This window comes from Panthera tigris, chromosome A3, assembly GCF_018350195.1.
Source record: "Panthera tigris isolate Pti1 chromosome A3, P.tigris_Pti1_mat1.1, whole genome shotgun sequence".
Lineage (NCBI taxonomy): Eukaryota > Metazoa > Chordata > Mammalia > Carnivora > Felidae > Panthera > Panthera tigris.
Genome location: NC_056662.1, coordinates 79,963,985 through 79,986,224, shown reverse-complemented (window position 1 = coordinate 79,986,224; position 22,240 = coordinate 79,963,985). Strand labels below are relative to the sequence as shown.

At 36.7% G+C, this 22,240-nt stretch overlaps 1 protein-coding gene across 17 annotated transcripts in view; it reads right to left on the bottom strand.

Annotated features, from left to right (window-relative positions):
• The window catches only part of EHBP1 (EH domain binding protein 1), a 368,736-nt gene that overhangs the window by 335,126 nt on the left and 11,370 nt on the right, over nucleotides 1-22,240 (bottom strand). For 12 of the 17 annotated variants that reach the window (XM_042981497.1, XM_042981498.1, XM_042981500.1 and 9 more), the window contains 2 exons: nucleotides 5,266-5,398; nucleotides 4,321-4,437 (listed from right to left, as the gene is read on the bottom strand). The exons of 3 other annotated variants lie outside the window; for them this stretch is intronic. Coding sequence is in view for 1 of the 14 variants with exons in the window: in XM_042981503.1 (XP_042837437.1) it covers nucleotides 4,321-4,346 (26 nt within the window). In the remaining 13 variants the exon portion in view is untranslated. Of the gene's footprint in view, nucleotides 1-4,320; nucleotides 4,477-5,265; nucleotides 5,399-22,240 lie in introns of all 17 variants that reach the window. 2 more of the 17 variants (XM_042981494.1, XM_042981496.1) reach the window with 2 other exon arrangements.

Sequence of the window (22,240 nt, the reverse complement as noted above, 5' to 3'; positions counted from 1 at the left end):
CAGACTTTAAGTGTATGGGGTTTTTTTTATGACTAATTTATAGAAATGGTCATAAACTATTTTAATCTAAGTTGCCCTTCAGGAACAACCCACATGAGGATCAGGAGGGTTTTGCATCCCATTTATTATTGTTCTTCAGAACTTTCCAAACTTTCTTATGTGGTCAACCTGGTTTCATTTAGTACTCTTTCCCATCTTCGGGGCGGGGGGGGGGGGGGGGGGGGAAGGAGAGAGATTTTATTGTAGAGAAATTATCTTCAAAGCAATCTATTTTAAATACATGTCTTTTCTTGAGGAAGAAGAAGAAGAAGAAAAAAAAAAAAGAACCAAGAAGGAGAAGGAGTATATAGGGCCCCTAAAGAATCTTTCTCAAGAGACTGAGAAAGAATTTCTTACAGGACAGCTTTTATTTTTGGAGAAATATTTTTCCTGGATGTAAACTCTTCTTTTTCATTCTAGTTGCACAGATTGCTAAGAAGAGATCAAGGTTCAAAATGAAGAAATTAAGAGCAGACCTTACATTGTTCTGCTGCTGAGCTCAAGTTCATAAGCTAGCTTCTAAAGTCTCCACCAAACAGCTTTTTCTCTCATAACTTTTTTTTAATAACCTGTTTGCTAACCAAATTTATTGAAGAAACTTTCTTACAAAATATCTTAAGATTTTTTTTCATCTGCTTAGCTAAAAATTATTGAAACCAACTGAGTATTGATCATATTAAATACAATTAATAGTACATAAAAGATACAGTCCCTATTCTCAAGGAGTTTTTCATAAACAGGTGTTTAGCATGCAAGAAAATAATGCAAATTAACCTCTCTGAGTCTTGACTTCTTATTCTGGCAAACAAATAATCATGCCTGCCTTTCTGGGATGTTGAGAAGATGGAAGATATGTAGGTAAAGTACTTGATACATAGTAAAACAGTCACTAAATGGTAATTAATAATGTACACCATTGTGTTTGGTAGCGAACATAAACAGTCAAGAAAAAAACAACCAGTATTCAAGAATACTTGAGCAATACTTAGTTGCTGCCAAACATAGCTACCTCAGGACTAAAGAAATAGTGCATTTAACGTTATTCCTTTCCCATTGTCTCAGTGATTACCAAGACCAGAAAACCAATAACTTATGTGGGGTCGAGATTTTATAATAATTACTATAAATTCACTTACCCTCAATTCTCATGACCACCTTTCATGCCATGTATAGTTGAGATCTTTTGGCATGCCAGAAGTTACCTTTTTCTTAAAGCCCCCATTCTCCCTACCTACCGGTGTGCAAATCCTTCTGACCCTCTCCCGCCCTTCAACACAAGAACTACACCTCAAAGCCTTCTCTAATCCCCTACTTACTCCAGTCTTGATTTATCATTTCCTTCCGTCTCAGACCTAAGCTGCATAATAGACCTGTGGATGTATGTTACTTTAACTGTCCTGTTCATTTGACCCAGGTGTTGACTACAAAATTTTATAAATAGATTTTTACTTCACAAAATATTCAACATTTAAAATAATTTTGATTTTGCCTTTAAATTTCATCAAGATCACAGTGAAGACAGAATACAAAGAAATAAGTGGAAATCCCAAAAATTTCAATCTTCTTTGCCATGACACTTTTGAAATTATAGAAAGTATTTTCCTTGAAGCAGCTTTGCTAGTCACCGTTTCAGAAACCTCCAAAATGGAAATTTTAGTCCATGAAATGCAACCAAAGGCTTGAATTATTGTCATTCCTGATGATAAAATTTTTATCTTTAGGTTTTACAGTTTTTGCAGTAAAAATTGTCAGACATATTACTGCAGGATTTAACTACTAATAGAACTTATCTGTGCCTTAGTCATACTAATAAGATTTACTCCCAATAATAGCACTGCAGGTTTTTGCATTGTTTTCCAGTTACCATAGCAGTTATACTGTATACAACATTCCTGCAATCTTTAACTGCTAATGAAATTATTTCTTTTAAATCCACAGTTAACAAATTTACTCCTGACAATCCTACAGCAGTTCTTATGTCCTAAAAATACTCATTGTGGCAGGCTAATACTTTAAAATATTAATTGATGGTTTCTGTAGTAGTTGTTTTTCCATGTACTTCTTTTTATCTTATGGCCTTTCTCCTCCTAGACTCTACCCTGATACACCCTCAGCATCACACCCACCCTCATTTAGGCTGGTCTTTGCTCATTGTTTCAGGAAAGGAATATAACAGAATGCAGAGAAACAGGGAACTTTTCCCTGGCTTTTGAGTTTCTAAATCCTAGCCCTTTAGGGAGCAATGAAATGAATCCTATTAGAGACCTACACTGTTCAGTATGATAACCTCTAGCCACAGGTGACTATTGAACACTTGAAATACAGCTAGTTCAAGTTGAGATGTGCTGTAAATATAAAATATACACCAATATCAAAGACTTATCATGTAAAAAAAGGAATATATCTTATTCATAGTTTTATATTGATTACCTGTTGAAATTATAATATTTTGGATATATTGGGTTAAATAAAAGACATTAAAAATTAATTTCACCTGTTACTTTACCATGTTAATATTGTTACAGGAAAAATTTAAATTATACATGTGGCTTGCATTATATTCCTATTGGATAGTGTTGCTATAGACAATAGTAAAACTTCCTTTAACAGAGATGAGAAGTGGATTTCCTGAACTGGAAGGGGAAGAAGAATTGGGAGGAAAATATTGAGAAGCTAGATGCTGGTGGGTCCTTAGGACAGTAAGTCCTAGTCTCACTCTACTCTGGCACAAGTTGTGGAGAGGTGCAGTTGAAATAGCAGGATCTATCTATGGAATCTGAGATCTGAGAGAGATAACTCAACATTCTTTTTCCTTGGTAGAGCCAAAGGGAGGTGGCAAGACCCCAGAGAGAAGAAAAAGCTGAACTATGTGTCTAGCCCAGCCCAGACTTTAGAGTACAGTTCAATAGAACTTTCTGTGATGAACAAAATGTTCGTCGTGTCCAATATAGTAGCCTCTAGTCACTTGGGGTTATTAAGCACTTGAAATGTGTCTAGTGTAACTGAGAAACAGGAGTATTAATATTTAATCTTAATTAATTTAAATGTAAATAGTCGCATGTGACTGATAGCTACCATAATGGACAGTGAAGCCTTACATAGTACCATGAATGTTCTGAAAACCCAACACAATGATTTCCAGACACCCAAAAGGGTGCAGAGGGAACAGAAACCAACAGACCTAAAGGGGCCTTGTTGATAGACCAAGATTGACCCAGCAGCAATGTGTGGGAATGACTGCTATTGAGGAAGGATGCAGATTGGAAACCTTGGGAGAGCCAGCATGGTAGAGGAGGAGCAAGGATCAAATGCTCAACCCCCTTCCTCTAATACTATGTAAACCCCTTCAATTTAGATGCAGTCCCTGCCAGTGACTATGATTAAGTGTCTGCCACCCTTTGTGAAATCAGAGCTTGAAACAGAAATTGAGTTATAAAAAATGAAATTATATTTCTTGAAAACCAGATTTTTTTTAGATTGAGATTTGTACCTGCTATAAAACCTCAAATAATAATTCTAACAAAATACTTTTAAATTAATATTTATTCTTTTAAAAAAACAGTCTTTCTTTCTTTATCATAGAACCCAAGTTCTTTGGTTGAAAGCTTAGAAAAGCTGCATCAGAAAACCATCTTTTACAGGGGCACCTGGGTAGCTCGGTTGAGCATCGGAATCTTGATTTCAGCTCAGGTCATGATCCCAGGGTTTGTGGGATTGAGTACCCCATTGGTCTCCACTCTGAGCATGGAGCCTGCCTGGGATTCTCTCTATATATCCCTCGGCCCCTCTCTCCCACTTATTCTCTCTCTCTCTCTCTCTCTAATTAAAAAAACAAAGCAAAACAAAATAAAACAAACAAACAAAAAGCTTAAGGGTGCCTGGGTGGCTCAGTGGGTTAAGCATCTGATTTTAGCTCAGATCATGATCTCACAGTTCATGGGTTAGAGCCCTGCTTTGGGCTCCACACTGCTAGTGTGCTTGGGATTCTCTCTCTCTTCCTCTCTCTCTGCTCCCCACCCTCCACTGTGCTTTTTCTCTCTCTCAAAATAAACTTTAAAAAAATTTTTTTTAACTTAAAAAAATGAAGAAAACCATCTTTCAACTAAAAAGAGGGTATCCTTTTGTTAAATTGTTTCCATGCTAGTTTCCCATGAACAAGTCATGCAGTTAGTCATAATGAAATTTTGTACATTGAACCTGAGATGACACTAATTCCAGGACCTAATTTGCATCCTAAAAAACCAGTTTTGTCTAGTTCTATAGCTTCTAGGAAAGACTAACCTGGGTTGGTAGAGACAGAGGAGCATCCTTAACGGCCTTGAAATTCAGATAGAGACAGATGCGAGTCTGTAGAGACCATCCTTTGGTGATTCAGTAGGTCTGACTTCTATTGTTAATCTGGAGCAGTATATTGAATGATGAGAAGGCTCAGAAATCCTCAAGAATGATTACAGGCATTAATGACATTCAAAAGGTGGAGACTCAAAATGCTAGCAACACCACACAGACATTAAGCATTTGGGTGGATGACAGCCATAAGCATATTTGGCTCAGCTATCCTAATGTGGAACAGCTAAATACAACTTTGACTCTAGAGTACCCTTGCTGGTCTGCACCATTCTCTTGATCCTTCAAATTACTTGAGATAATTTTGGGATAGTGAAGTCACAGTGCACAAATACTGTGTATGTGAAAGCAGGTGCAGTTATGAGATATTTACACATCACAAATAAGTGGGCCATTACTAGAGGTATTGCAACAAAGGTCTGAGTTGGAATTAGGAGCCATTTCCGAGAAACCTTTTGCTAAATTCAGTAAATTTATCTCCTATAAAATCAGTAGAGATTCCTGACCAAGATTTATTGGCCATTTCCCATGAAATGTAAAGAATCTTTGATGAATCATAAAGAGTAGAATAACCTCTGCTTCTTTTCTTCAATGTTTTAAAAAATTGGAATAAATGCTAGGTAACCAGAAACAGCATCCAGCCAGTGTTTTCCTCTGAATAATTCCTAGATGACTGTATTTAATGTGAACAAGATAATAAAATTAACATCTTCTGAAATAATAAGGTTAGACAGGAGAGGCAAAGAAAAAGCAATAGGAATTCACAATCTGGGAGGGCATTGAATACCCACCATGTGGTGTTAAATCAGAGCATTTCCATCTCAAACAGTGCAAAAAAAAAAACAACAGCAAGCTGAAATCAGGCGGAACCCCACTTACCAGGGCATTAGGCATGGGCCAAAGGAAAGAAGCCCTCTTGTAGAAGCTTGTCCCAGATGAGTAGAAATGGAAAATGAACCCAGCTTTCAGAGGGCAAAACTCATGCACAGTTTGGGCAATCTGCTTAAGCAAGCTGAAGTGAAAAAAAAAAAATAAATTCCAGGCCAAGGGCAATAGCATAGAGCCAGAGAGAGCTGCAGTATCATTCCAGATCTCTCTTTTTACAGCAAATCACCAAATTAGTGACGAGGCTTACAGAGAGCAGAACATAGCCTGCTAGCAAAAAGGACTTTGTGAGATGTGCTGGACATTTCTTCATATTTTGTAGCAACTTTTGGATGCTATTTTTAAATATTCCCGATAATGAATCACTGATATTTTTCTCCAAAAAAAGAAAGTCAACTGTTGTGCAAGAGTTAAGTTTTTGTGCCACAGTTCAATCTTCTAAAAAATCCTGGTATCTTCAACATTAAAAACCATGACATCTTATCCCTGAAATAAATTTAGTCTATCTTAGATATTGAATATAGTGCTAAGCTACACTTGGTGTGAAATAATTATCTGGCATTATCAGAGTCCCATTTCTCATTTCAAAAACTTATATGTGCACCCTTCCCCTGATAACAAGTATTATATACTTCAGTGTAGAAAACAAGAATGTTGTACTTGTGCGTCTTTCTTCACACAACATATACTAAAAAGACGTATATTTAAAGGTCATAGCTTGATCATCTTTAAAATATTCACTCTGTCCTCAAACAACCGAAGCAAAAACAGAAGCCTATTGATGACTGCTGAACTTCTTTTATTCTTATAACATACCTCCTAATTACTCACAAAGCTACCTTATACATGCCTCTTCTCCAGCTTTACACGCCAGTTTACAAAATAATTACCCAAATCTTGCAGTTGGTTGTCAATAATGAATAAGGGTAACTTGTTGAGTACTTCTTCATATATGTCATGCTGGAAAGTGAATGATGATAGTAACTGCTCTTCAACATTATGTGCTATGCACATGTGCAATGCCCAGGAATGTTTTTGATCAAATAGTTTTGCCATTAGTTCCTTCTGCTTTCTCATATTAACATCTTATTAATTTTCAGCTGATTTTGTAAGCTTTAAGGCAACAATGTAACTTGTACCTAGTTTTGCTACAAAGAGTACAACTTTGAATAATAGTTTTAAGATTTTGATTTTCTTTGATGATATTTTTACTAAAAAATTCATTTATTCATTAATAACTTGTGAATAACTACTAAGCTCAAAGCATTGTGCTAAGTATTGGGAATGTAGCACATCAACAGATAAAATCCCTGCCCTCATGGAACTCACATTCTGCATCAGTTGGAAACCATTATTAAATATTTGCGTTAGAAAAATCTCAGTTGATAAAAGGCCACACTATGCTTCGTTTAACAATGACAAAAAAAAAGCTAACTGAGAAAAATGTTATAAGAGACAATGCACTGGGGACTAACATTAATAGAAAGCCCACTCAATGAAATTTAATTTTCAGATACTTATTGTTGTACTTCCAATTTACATATTTATTTCCTGTACAAAGTCACATATAGATTTGTCACAGCTAATACAGATTTATAATCTATATTTGCACTGGAGTGCTGTTTACAATTTATGTTTATTTCTTTATTTGAATTGTAATATTTACATTACTATTTTATCATTATTTTATGCTTCATTGAACCACTTTATAATATTGATCCATTTTTTAAAATTATTGATATAGGGCAACACTACTGTAACTACAAAATGTAAAATTAACATGCCAAAACTGAAACTACATTGATTGAGAGATTATTTGTTAAAGGTTAACTAAGCCAATCTGATCAATGCATTCCTTGGAGCTCAACATGTAGCTTCTAAGAATGGTTATTAGGAATGTGACAGGATCTTAAGAAACACACACCTATCCTAATTTCCCTTTTGACTTGGTAAAATAATTTTCAGAAAATAAAATATAAAAAGCTTATTTTCACTGCTTTATGCTCAGAAATATTTTAGCTCTCTTCCTAGATATCCTTAGAGGTAAAATAGTTACAAATTACCTTTTATCTTACATGTGTTCTATGATTTTAGAAAATGTAAAAATACACAGAGAATAAATACTTAAAGAGAATATAAAATTTTATGCTAGGGTGTAAAGGCTATGAGTGATACCATTTCTTTTTAAAATTCTCCTTTAATGTTTTAAATTGTTTTTTACAATAATGACTAAAATTGTATAACTATAGTCTTAGATTGAAGATATTATGTAAGTCTTTATGTACTCTTTTTATTTTTTAAAGTTTATTTTGAGAGAGTGTGTACATGCGTGTGCAAGTGGGGGAGGGGCATAGAAAGACAAGGAGAGAGAGAGAATCCCAAGCAGGCTCCACAACGTCAGCGCAGAGCCTAATGTGGGGCTCGAACTCACAAACCATGAGATCATGACCTGAGCCAAGTCAAACGCTTAACCAACTGAGCCACCCAGGCACCCCTATGTACTCATTAAAATGTTCTTTCACTATCTAAAGGCGTTTCATCTATAGTTTCTGTTTATAAATTGTATCTAATTGATAAAAATGAAAATTCTCCTTGAATAAATCCATTCCTACCACATCTAAGGTGTTCTGATTCTAGATCCATTTTGCCCATGGACACACCTCAGTTTGGGGATTGAATGAAGATTTTCTTTCACAAAACATTCTATTCCTAGGAGTATCTTCTGTATTTTATATCACAAAAAGGATAAGTTTTTTAAATTTTTTTTCTTAACGTTTATTTATTTTTGAGACAGAGAGAGACAGAGCATGAATGGGGGAGGGTCAGAGAGAGAGGGAGACACAGAATCCGAAACAGGCTCCAGGCTCTGAGCAGTCAGCACAGAGCCCGACGCGGGGCTTGAACTCACAGACCGCGAGATCATGACCTGAGCTGAAGTCGGACGCCTAACCGACTGAGCCACCCAGGCGCCCCTTTTTTTTTTTAATTTTTTTTTTTCTTAACGTTTATTTATTTTTGAGACAGAGAGAGACAGACAAAAAGGATAAGTTTTAATCAGTACTTTTTATGTGCTTGAATTGCTTTATTGAGATTTAGAACCATGTATTTCATGGTGCTGCTGGGTATTTTCCCCATCAGTCTCTAATTGTGGGCTCGTGTTTAACTCCCTTCCTATTTTCACATTCTGTAGGGAGGATTCTTTTCTCTGCTCAAATAAGCAAATATTTGCCAGGTGCCTACTATTTGCAAGAAAGTGTTAACGTCAAAAAATACATTGTAAAAATGCATAAAAATGTATAAAATTTTTTACATTTAAAAAATACATAAGTCACAGCTGGAGACTTCAAGAAACTTAAAACTAGTTTCAGAGAAAAAATGTGATATAATAAAAATGTAAGCTATCACAAATGTGATAGCTCATAAAATAAGAAACAGGCAAACAGAAGAAGCAGTCTAAGACAGAATTAAAAGAGATATTAGAAATCTGTTACTGTCTCGTAGTCTAAAGCAACTCAAGCCACTTATAGTGATGCACACAGAGCAGATGATGAGGCTGACCCTGAGAGAACTGGGTTACTGTTGTAGCTCCATCACTTACTAATTGTGTCATCCTAGGAACTCCGGTAACTTCTCTGGATGGAAGGGGGAGGGGTAGACATACATATATATGTACACACAACTCCATGTCAAGCCAGGCAGACACAGTTCTGGCACAACTGGTAGAAATAGAATGATTAGGAAAGAGAAGAAATTTTTTCTGGGATTGGTAGCTAGGAGGATGACTACTCTGCTACCAGAGACCTCTGCTAGAACAAGTCCACCTGAGAGAGAAGCCGAAACTGAGAAAGCCAGGAAATGAAACCGGGCAAAGTTTGCTTCATTTGCCTCATCTGTAAAATGGAAATGGGAAAATGATACTTTGCTACCTGGAGGTAAGGGCTAGAAGAGATACCCTCCTAAGACCCCTTCGACTCTGTTTCTGTGATTTTAAAAATTCCTGCCTTTAATAAATGGATGCATGTGTGCAGAATCTAAAAGAGGCATTTAGAATTTCTCAACAGTTGTTTCCATTATGATAATCTAGTTTTTGCTACCTTAAAAAGGTTGTTTCTCTCCCCCTTGGGGCTAGTTTTGTTTTTGTTTTCATTATGGTGTGACTTTTATTCCCGTGACTCATTGCATAACTGGGAACCTGTATCTCCCACTCCCTTCCCCCATTCCCCACCTCTGGCAACCTTCAGTTTGTTCTCTGTATCTATAGGTCTGATTCTGCTTTTTTGTGTGTTTATCATTTGGGTTTTTTTAGATTCCACATATGAGTGAAATCATAAAGTATTTGTTTTTATCTTGGTCTGACTTATTTCACTTAGCATTATACTCTCTAGGTCCATCCATGTTGACCCAAATGGTGTGATCCCATCCTTCTTTACGGCTGCATTATATATTACATTATATTTTATATATTCTATATATTTTAGAATATATATATTAGAATATATATTCTATATTCTATATTCTATATATTAGAATATATATTTTAGAATATATATTCTATATAGAATATATATATTCTCTATATATTTATATATTATTTATTTAAAAATAAAAATTATTTATTATATTTTATATATTATATGTATATAATATCACATCTTCCTTATCTATTCATCTATCAGTTGACTCTTAGGTTACTTCCATATCTTGGCTATGGTAAACAATGCTGCAATAAACATAGGAGTGCATATATCTTTTAAATTAGTGTTTTCATTTCCGTTGTGTAAAATACCCAGTTAGTGGAATTATTGGATCATATGGTATTTCATTTTTAATATAAAAAATTTAATGTTTATTTTTGAGAGAGAGAGAGAAAGAGACAGAGTGCGAGCAGGAGAGGAGCAGAGAGAGAAGGAGACACAGAATTCGAAGCAAGCTCTAGGCTCTGAGCTGTCAGCACAGAGCCCGACATGGGGCTCAAACCCATGAACTGTGAGATCATGACCTGAGCTAAAGTCAGATGTCTAATTGACTGAGCCACCCAGGTGCCCCTCTATTTTTAATTTTTTGAGTAATATCTATACTATTTTCCACAGTTGCTGTACCAATTTAGTTGTGGCTATTTGATTGCATTTGTCTAACTTTAATTTTCTGATTGATCAAAAATTGAAAGTTTATAGTCACAATTCCCATGAAGGCATAATGGTGTCTGTCAGGAACATGGAAGATATTATTGCTAAATGTACCAATTCCTAATTCGATTATTTATACTCAACTCTAAAGGGGACAGTAGTCAATTTTGGTCATTTTGTAAATTATCTATGATAAATTATAAACAAAAGAAGCATCGTTATACCATATTACTCTTTCTAGAGTAATGGAAATGGCAATCTAGCCCAAAGAGCTCAATCTTTTCCAGTACGAATTGCTGAGGTTGTTTGAACTCTCTTTGGAGAGATACCCATGATTCACAATAATTTTGTTATTGCATTATAAAGCTTAAGAGTACAAAACACCATATACCGAAATTAACACAAAAAGGATTATCAACCTAAATGTTAACCACTAAAACTATAAAACTCTTACTAGAAACAGGGGTAAATCTTTGTGAGCTTGGGCTTGGCAATGTTTTTTAGATGTGATAACAAAAACATGAACAACAAAGAAAAATTGTGCCTTATCAAAATTAAAAACTTTTGTATTTTAAAGACACCATTAAGAAAGTTAAGATAGCCAATAAATGGGAGAAAATATTTCCATATCACATATCTGATAAGGAGCTTGTCTAACTCAACAATAGACAAATAATCCAATTTAAAAATTGGCAACAACTGTTGGTGGGAATGCAAATTGGTGCAGCCACTCTGGAAACCGGTGTGGAGGTTCCTCAAAAAATTAAAAATAGACCTACCCTATGACCCAGCAATAGCACTGCTAGGAATTTACCCAAGGGATACAGGAGTACTGATGCATAGGGGCACTTGTACCCCAATGTTTATAGCAGCTCTCTCAACAATAGCCAAATTATGGAAAGAGCCTAAATGTCCATCAACTGATGAATGGATAAAGAAATTGTGGTTCATATACACAATGGAGTACTACGTGGCAATGAGAAAGAATGAAATATGGCCCTTTGTAGCAACATGGATGGAACTGGAGAGTGTGATGCTAAGTGAAATAAGCCATACAGAGAAAGACAGATACCATATGTTTTCACTCTTATGTGGATCCTGAGAAACTTAACAGAAACCCATGGGGGAGGGGAAGGGGAAAAAAAAAAAAAAGAGGTTAGAGTGGAAGAGAGCCAAAGCGTAAGAGACTCTTAAAAACTGAGAACAAACTGAGGGTTGATGGGGGGTGGGAGGGAGGGGAGGGTGGGTGATGGGTATTGAGGAGGGCACCTTTTGGGATGAGCACTGGGTGTTGTATGGAAACCAATTTGACAATAAACTTCATATATTGAAAAAAAATTGGCAACAGATTTAAATAGTCATTTCTCCAAAAAAGATATATAAATGATCAATAAGCATATGAAAAGATGCTCAACATCATTTGCCATCAGGGAAATGGGAATGAAAACCATAATGAGATACCACTTCAGACCCAGTAGGATGGCTTAAAATCAAAGATAATAACAAGTGCTGGTCTGGGGCACCTGGGTGGCTCAGTCAGTTAAGCGTCCGACTTCGGCTCAGGTCATGATCTCGTGGTCCGTGAGTTCGAGCCCCGCTTCGGGCTCTGTGCTGACCTGTTTCAGATTCTGTGTCTCCCTCTCTCTCTGACCCTCCCCCGTTCATGCTCTGTCTCTCTCTGTCTCAAAAATAAATAAACGTTAAAAAAAAAAAAAAAAAAACAAGTTCTGGTGAGGATGCAGCAAAATTAAAGCCCTCACTGGGGCACCTGGGTGGCTCAGTTGGTTAAGCGTCCAACTCCAGCTCAGGTCATGACCTCACAGTTTATGAGTTCGAGCCTGGAGACTGCTTCAGGTTCTGTGTCTCCCTCTCTCTGCCCCTCCCCAGCTCACACTCTATCTCTCTCTCTCTCTCTCACAAAAATAAATAAATATTTTTTAAAAATTAAAAAAAAATGAAGCCCTTATGCATTGCTGGTCAGAACAGCCACTTTGGAAAAGAGTTTGGCAGTTCCTCAAAATGTTAAACATAGAGTTATCATATAAGTCAGCAATTCCACTCCGAGGTATAGACACGATAGAAATGAAAACATATGGCTACACAAAAATGTGTATATGAGTGTTCATAGCAGCATTATTCATAATAGTCATAAAGTGGAAACAACCCAAATTTCATCAGGTGATGGAAGGATAAGCCAGCTATGGATATCCATATGACAGAATGTTATTCAGCCATAAAAAGGAATGAAGTACATTCCTTTAATAGATGAGACAACATAGATGAAACTTTAAAATATGCTAAATGGAAGAGATCAGTTATAAAAGACCACATATAATTTCATTTATATGAAATGTCGATAATAGGCAAAACCATAGAGATGGAAAGTAGATTAGTGATTGCCAGGGCCTTGGGGAAGAGGGAAATGGAAAAGTGATTGCTAATGGATATAAGGTTTCTTTTGGGGGTGATGAAAATACTTGAAAATTACATAGCGGTGATGGGTGCACAACTCTGTGAACATATGAAAAAGCATTGAATTGTACACTATTGTTTTAAAGATTTTAAGTTATCTCTACACCCCATGTGAAGCTCAAACTTACAACCCTGAGACCAAGAGTCACATGTTCCACCAACTGAGCTAGCCGGGTGCCCCATGAATTGTACAATTTGAAAGTCACAAAATGGGTAAAGTTTATGATGTGTCAGTTATACCTCATGAAACAGATATTAAGGAAAACAAAACAACATAGAAACAGACCACTGACCAAAGGCACTTGCCAATTATATTATTCTGCAGCCACATTTAACCAAACGTCACAGGACAACTGAATGTGCTGGAGAGCTTGGCAAAATATAGTATTCTAACACAGAAATTTAAAATGTAAAAGTGCCCTACACTTGGATTTAGATGTGTGTTCTAGGTTTGCCTGGACCCCAACCAAAATTTATAGGCAAAGATTGTTACTTGCCTCTGAATATCCATTCTCCTTTTCTTCTCTAGCAATAAGAACTCAGATTTAACTGAGCCATTTCCAGTCAGCTGAAGACCTGCCAAGCTTCATCTGCAGTTAGATTATGGCTTGTGCCTAAATTTGGCTAAGTCTTATAATTTCTAGGAAGTTTTCTCAAAGGGAGGGAATGTACCTTTCCTGGTCCCTCCATCCTATTGTTGAGATATAGTTGGGTTGGCTAGATCTCCAACAGCTATCTTGGATCATGAGGATGAAGGACAGCAAGTGGCAAGCTGGAAGCAATCTGGGTCCCTCCCAAATTTGTAGAATAAATACCCTTAACCTTACACTGCTTACCAGCAGATTTCTTTTATATGAAACAGAAATAATCACATAAGCCACAGTTCTTTTGTGGGTTTTCTTTTCTGTCACATGTAAAGGTACATAATCCTAACTAATACACTGAATTTATGAAGGGTAAAGAGGAAAAGGACCTTTAGGTTGGTTTGGAGAAGGAGAATGTACTCTTTAAAAAAAAAGTTAAAGCCCCCTTTCTGGATGGAGCTACTTTCTAAATTAACCTAAGGACATTCAAGGGCTCTTGATCTGATCTTCCAAAAGTTTGTTGACAATGGCCAAAATATCTCAAACTGTGCAAATCCTTCATCACTACACCTGCCTCCTCTCCCTGGCATTTTCATTTCAGCTGAGGTCAGCCAGAAAATTCCAAACACTATGAGTTTCAAATCTGACTAGTTTGTAGGGAAAAGGTAGGATCTTTTCTTTGAAAAGGTTTCCAGTGGTATTCTAATTTCTTCTTTAGTCTACTCCAGTTTCCTAACCTTGACTAAATATATATGGTTAGTTAAGCATTTGATTGAGGGGCATAAGAACAGCCCCTAGTGGGTAATAAAGTTTTAAAATCATGCATTCTTGGCTACTAGATCTTCCATGGCTTTATAGCTGGTCAGGATTTGTTCACAATCTTATGCAATAATTATTTTAAATTATTCAATTAAAAAAGCCACCCATTACCACTATGTAATTTTAGAGCGTTTTCATCACCCCCAAAAGAAACCCTATATCCATTAGCAATCACTTCCCCATTTCCCTCTTCCCCACACCCCGGGAAATCACTGCTTTCCATCTCTATGGTTTTGCCTGTTATGGATATTTCATATAAATGAAATTATATGTGGTCTTTTATAATTCACCTCTTTAATTTAGCATATTTTAAAGTTTCATCCATGTTGTCTTTGTTATTATCTATGACAAAGGTGGCAAGAATATACAATGGGAAAAAGACAATCTCTTCAATAAATGGTGCTGGGAAAACTATGAAGCTACATGTAAAAGAATAAAACTGGACCACTTTCTTACACCATACACAAAATAAACTCAAAATGGATTAAAGACTTAAATCTGAGACATGAAACCATAAAACTCCTGAAAGAAAACAAAGGTGGTAATTTTTTTATATCAGCCATAGAAACATTTTTCTAGAAATGTCTCCTCAGTCAGGGGAAACAAAAGTATAACTATTGGGACCACACCAAAACAAAAGCTTTTGCACAGTGAAGGAAATTATCAACAAAACAAAAAGGCAATCTACTGAATGGAAGAAGATATTTACAAGTAATATATCCTGTAAGGGGGTTAATATCCAAAACATATAAAAAACTCATATAACTCAACACCACAAAAACCCAAGATAATCCAAATAAACAATAGACAGAGGACTTGAATAGACATTTTTTCAAAGAAGACATACAAATGGCCAACAGACACATGAAAGGATGCTCAACATCACTAATCATCAGGAAAATGCAATCAAAACCACAATGAGATTATCACATTACCCTATGATCCAATAATTCCAGTAACTGGAAATTACCCAAGGAAAACAAAAACATTAATTCAAAAAGATATATTTATATACATAAAAGATATATGCACTCCTATGTTTATTGCAACATTATTTACAATGGCCAAAATATGGAAGCAACCTAAGAGTCTATTGATAGGTAAATGGATAAGAAGATACACACACATACACACACACACACACACGCACACACAAGTATTATACGAAAGAATGGAATCATGCCACTTGTGACAACATGGATAGATGTAGAGAGGATAATGTTAAGTGAAATAAGTCAGACTGAGAAAGATAAATACCATATGATTTCACTCATATATGGAATTTAAGAAACAAACAAATGAAGAACAGAAGAGACAAACAAGGGAATGGGCTCTTAAATACAGAGAACAAACTCATGGTTTCCAGAAGGCGGGTTGGGGGGAGAGGGGGATGAGTGAAACAGATAAAGAGGATTAAGAGTACACACTTATCTTGATGAACAATGAGTAATGTATAAAATTGTTGAATCATTATATTGTACACCTGAAACAAATATACTATATGTTAATTAGACATACATATATACTTCAATAAAAAGAGAAAAAAACTAAAAGTTTACAATCAAATTATATTTTCAAAGTCAAAAACCATATTTGAGGGGCACCTGGGTGGCTCAGTTGGTTAAGCGTCTAGCTCTTGATTTCAGCTCAGATCATGATCTCACAGTTCGTGAGTTTGAGCTCTGCACTATTAGTGCAGAGCCTGCTTGGGATTCTCTCTCTCTCTCTCTCTCTCTCTCTCTCTCTGCCTCTCCCCTGCTCGTGGTCTCTCTCTAAGTAAATAAATAAACTTAAAAAATATTTTTAAAAAAACATATGCACATCAACATCCCCTGTGGGGTTTTAGACAATACCAATGTGATTAAAGAGCAAACTCATCACAATTTGTTTACAGAATTTTAAAACAACATGCATGCAAATTCTGCCATATGAAGAAATACTAAATACTAGAAAATCCTGAGAAATAACTTTTTGCTTCCTAAAGTTACAAAACCTACTGCTATTTTAGTAATAATTGTAATTGTTTTCAGCGTATATTTTATCATTCATGCATGAAAGACTACAACTCACTTTAAATGCAAGGACAGATAAATACGCAATAAAATTGTTTCATTGGGAAAAGTTCAGTCAGGGTTTGGTATTAATGTAATCATAATATGGTCACAAGATCTGGGCTCTTGCTCATGAAAACAAATACTTGCAATTTTTTAAAAGAAATTTTTTCTTTCTTTATAAAAAGTTTATTTATTTTGAGGAGGAGGTGCAGAGAGAGAGAGAGAGAGAGAGAGAGAAAGAATCCCAAGCAGGCTCTGTACTGTCAGCACAGAGCCTGACACAGGGCTCAAACTCACAAACCATGAGATCATGACCTGAGCTGAAATCAAGAGTCTCAAGCTTAACCGACTCAGGCACCCAGGGACCCCTACTTTTTTTTTTAATTGGCTCTTTGCCCAATGTGGTGCTTGAACTCAGAACTCCAAGATCAAGAGTCACATGCTCTACTGACTAAGCCAGCCAGGTGCCATGACATTTGTAATTTTTAAAAATTATTTCAATATTAGCAGAAATTTTGTTTTAGGGAGACACATCAAAATAGATTCTGAACTAGCCTACTCTTGTTTTTTTTTTTCCTATCACTCTTGATATTTTCTGTGTTGAGGTTACACTTACAGATATTTATTATATTCACAGCTCACTGATAAGGTTTTGAGACTTATGGATGATGATGTTGATGATGATGATGATGATGATGATGATGATGTAATCTCTATGTGCCACATGGGGTTCGAACTCATGACTTCAAGGTCAAGAGCTGCTTGCTCTACTGACTGCCAGCCAGGCACCCCAAGGCTTCTGTCTTTTAATAAGTAAGATTGACTTGAGTTTTAATGCATTTAAAGATCCTTTTCAATAAAAGTGACTATAGACCTTGAAACTTCTTTTTAAATTTTTAAATATTTGTGCTGGATTAGTAACTATAAAAAAATGATCGGCTTCAAATGATTTATACACTTAATTATGGGACTCCTGAGTATGGATGGATGAAATGGGTTACATACATCCTTACTTAGGGTTGCATGAAGATAGCCTTTTCAGTACTCATAACAGTGCCTTCCATGAATCAAAGCCAGAATAGTCATTCTGAAAATTGAATCCAGTCCTGTATCAGTCCTCTACAAAGAAAGGAGAACTAATGTAAAATTTCTAGTTGTTGAGAAGAAAAAAAATCCTATTTTGATTTTGGCTATTTCAAAAGTGGCTGCTTATACTTTCTCTATGATTAAGGCTAGGTGGAGAAAAGGCAAAGAGATGAATAAAATAAAATAATATGTCTGACATATGGAAAGTACTCAGTAAATGCTGACTTCCTTCTTTTTTGTTCCTTTTGAAGAGAGATTTTAGTAGATAACTTGTTGATTACATTAATTAAGTGTAAGGGAGGAGATGGTATTGATCATTCATGCTATCTAAAATATCCAACTTATACATCCAATGATTTACTTTCTTAATAATTATCTCTCAAGCTATAAATCAGAGCCTGAAAGAGCCTTCAAAAAATCTGCTTCTAGTTATATCACTTCACTGCTTTTGCGAAGGTCAAGTTCCAATGAAAAGGCAACCTAAGGAGTCTTTTCCAGAGTCTACTTTTTTTTTTTTAATTTTTTTTTCAACTTTTTAAATTTATTTTTGGGACAGAGAGAGACAGAGCATGAACGGGGGAGGGGCAGAGAGAGAGGGAGACACAGAATTGGAAACAGGCTCCAGGCTCCGAGCCATCAGCCCAGAGCCTGACGCGGGGCTCAAACTCACGGACCGCGAGATCGTGACCTGGCTGAAGTCGGACGCTTAACCGACTGCGCCACCCAGGCGCCCCAGAGTCTACTTTTTTAATGAAAGTTCCTCTCTTCTTCTTTCAAAAGTAGGCACATCTAATATTTTGTATACTTACACATTCTGGTGAAGAAGTCATCTATTAGTTCACTCATTTGAAAATTTTAGCAGTAACTACTTTGGGACTAGGTCACTTTTGCTATCTTTCCTTGAATCTCCTCAATCCAAGACTTTATTAAGGGCATACTTACTCTTGCCTCTTAATCTTTCCATAGCCATTCTGTGCAGTTTCTGGAGCCCTTCAGGGTATCTTTTTTTTTCTCTAAGTAATCTCTGATCCGAATACGAGGCTTGAATTCATGACCTCAAGATCAAGAGTTATACATTCTACCGACTGAGCCAGTCAGCCACCCCTAGGAGTATCCTGAAAGCAATATTTTTGTTCTTGGTATTGGTATGCTTACAGATGGTTTCATAGAACATAGCTATCCTCTTGTATTTAGCTTGGCACATCAATCCATAAAGAAAATTGGGAAAGCTTAATGAGAAATTAATATGCCATGTTTCAAGTGTATTTTTATTGAATCTAGGTAGGAATACCAAGAAAATTAGGTAGACAATAAGTGGTTACTTGTATTCCTAAATAGTTCATACTTCTATACAGAAGGGAAACACATATATCACACAACGCAACCATACATTGTCTGAGACCCTCGGGACTGCTGAAGGACACTGGGATTTCTTACGCCCTCTTTGTGCTAGTAGAAGACTGCACGTAGGTCAACAGGAAGATAGGCCTAAGGCAAAACAATTTCTGAACTTTATAATTTCTAATCTTTGATGCAGAAAAGGTTTACCCCCCTCCCTCCATCCATAGGAAGATTATCTTAGGGTTTGAAGAAGGAGGGTAGTATTTAAATAAAAGGCTTACTCAGATTTTGAAAAGTAGAAAGGGAGTGATCACAGTGTTCAGAGCTCAGAAGGATCTTAGAGAATATTTAATTTAATTCCCCTAAGAATAACGAGACCAAGAAAGTATTTGTGTCTGCTTCAGGTCAAAACAGCCAGAAGGCAAGAGGTCACATGGAGTAGTGGAAAGAGCATGACTTTATGGCTGACAGCGTGGATTTGAATCCAGCTCTTCTCATAGCTATCTGAATGGTTTTCTCACATACAAATTGGGAATAGTAGGACCTGTCTGTTAAATTTGTTGTGAAGAGTAAATGATATAACCTACATAATCTGCCCAGAACAGTTGTTAGTATTCTGCAAATGTTTGGCAAATGTTATTCTCAGTGCAGGAACCCACACCAGGGTCTTTTGACTCCAACTCTTGTACACTGCACTGCACTATCAATACAGCTGGCCAGAAGAATTCAAATATTTGCTTCAAATATAAGATTCCAATGAAATAAATTGTGCACAACATCAAATAATGTTTTAAAAACATTCACTAATCAATGCAAGCAATACCCAGTCCTTTTTAGACAAAATTAAATGTCCCACTTTTCTCAGTGATTTTTGCTGTTTTCAGATACACACAGCTCAGTACAAAGAGATGACACAAGGGACTTTTTATCTGCAATGCAGAGAGCAATACAGAGATAATTTATATCCGAACTTGCCGTTAGCTCCATATGGCATGTATTCATCATTTAGTGGGTTCAGTGCCCTATCTTTAGAGCTTCAGTGATCAGGGTAGAAACTGCCTACTTATTTATGCTTGGCTGGACTGAAAATATAGAGAGAGGAAGAGGTGAAGGGAAATGCCACTCCCTGCAAGAACTGGCCCTGAAGTTAGGAGTCTAGGATTAACATTGGCTTGTCCAGGAATAGCAGACTCTGTTTTAAAGGGTAGGCAAAATGCAGATGACATGAGGTGTATTATTTATGGGTTGCAATCATGCATGTTATTCCTGTCTGCCCCACAAAGGACTTGACTGTGGTTAAATGTACGGCTGTCTTCTTTTTGTTCAGCACAAAGCCTCACTCACACTGGGCAAGTGGGTATTTGCAGAAACATGTGATCAATTAGTTTGTATCAGAAATAGGAGAAATCGCTCTCAAAAGCCAAATTAGGAATTAACCAACCCCATTCCCATGCTCCTACTTCAGAGAGGGGGAGTAGAAAGAGAAGCACTGTATTCTCCTGTCCCTACTGAGAGTAAAGTAACAACGGGTTCTCCTCTCCCGTTGCTTGGAAAGTCAAAGACTCAGTCCCTTTATACAAAAGGAATTTTGATTTTCCTCCAGTTTTTGACTCAAAAGATATATAAATCTTTCAAGCTGGAAGAATCTGTTTTTTTATCCTTCAGTCACCAGGATTATCTCAGTGATGGGAAAGAGGGAATTCTGAAGTGTACACTCCCCTCCCCAATGCCATCATAATATTAAGTATATATTTAGTGCTATAATTCAAACACTGGAGCAAAATGTGCAGCCATTTATAACTTCTGGAATATTAAGAATGATTATGGACTGTTATGGTTTGAATTGTGTACACCCTCCCCCATATGTTGAGGTCTTAACCCCCAGTACCTCAGAATGTGACCTTATTTGGAACAAAGGTTATTGAAGAGGTAGTAAAGAAGAGATCATTAGGGGGCACCTGGGTGGCTCAGTCGGTTGGCCATCCGACTTTGCCTCGGGTCATGATCTCACTGCTCATGAGTTTGAGCCCCGCATCAGGCTCTGTGCTAACAGCTCAGAGCTTGAAGCCTGCTTCAGATTCTGTGTCTCCCTCTCTCTCTGCCCCTCTCCTGCTCATGCTCTGTCTCTTTCTCTCCAAAATAAATAAACATTAAAAAAATTTTAAAAAAGAAGAGATTAGCAAGGGCTCTAATCCAATATGACTGGTATCCTTATAAAAATGGGAAATTTGGACTCAGATGGCCACATAAGAAGAATACCATGTGAAGATGAAGGCACAGATTGGGGTGATGCATTTATAAGCCAAGGAATACCAAAGATTGCCAGAAAACCACCAGAAGCTAGGGAAGAGGCATGGAGCTGATTCTTCCTCACAGTGCTCAGAAGAAACCAACACCATCTATACCACAATCTTAAAATTCTAACCTGCAGAACTATGAGATGATAAATTTCCATTTTTTAAGCCACACAGTCTGTGGTACTTTGTTATTACAATCCTAGTGAATATATGGAATTCCCTTCCTCCTTCCTTCCTTCCCTGCTAGACTTCATGAAAAGGAGGCTGGAAGACAGGAACATGATTTTCCTTTTAAGTCATTGATGGACTTCAGGCCTTTTGTATCATTAAGAAATACAAATTCTTGTTAAAAGGCATATCCACACCTGACTGTAACTAAAAGTTTGGCAATAGTGGGCAAAAGGAGCTGCCCCCAAGGGACATATATGCCAATGTCTTCATGTGCTCAAAGTCAAATTATGGCTCCTAAAACTCAATGGCTCATTTTAAACCCTCAAGAACTAGAGCCTTTCCCTTGTTCTCTTCCACAGTGGCTTTTCCCTACCTTGACTGAAGAACTCATTTTTCAACTTGCTGAAAAGTTTTACTTTGTCCAGACTTACCCATCCACCTCGAAAATGGAGCAGAGCAATAAGCTATTACCTTTCTTTCTTTCTCAAGGAGTGATTTCCCCTACTCCCACACAGTGGAGTCTAGCCCAGGTTTTAACTTATTGTCCCCTCCCTTTTCTACCCACTGCCACATGAAAGATGAGTTTCCAAGACCACTGTTTGTCTATTGTGCTCTTCTAAGGGCTTCTCAGTGATACAGCACCAAGACTACTGACACTTGCATCTGAACATTTATGCACATCCCCATACTGTCACAGAGTTGTTCTTTGTTTCTTAAGATGGCACTACTAGGTAAGTTCCAATGTGTATGCCTGATACAGAGTAGCCTTATCTACTCTGAGAATATGGGGTCTTCTTGTGCCAAATGTGGCTGACACTGATTCTTAGACTAAAGACCTTCCAAAATCCAGAACTGGTTGGTGTGCTTAGAGCTGCTATATCCTCATCTATGATGGAACTGGAGCTTCTATTCATAAAATAGCAACGTCTGAAACTCCAACTGCCTGGGTCTACAGCCTATAGAAATTTTCCAGACATCAGTGATGTTACCACATTGCTTGAAGCTATTCTAGCAAATAG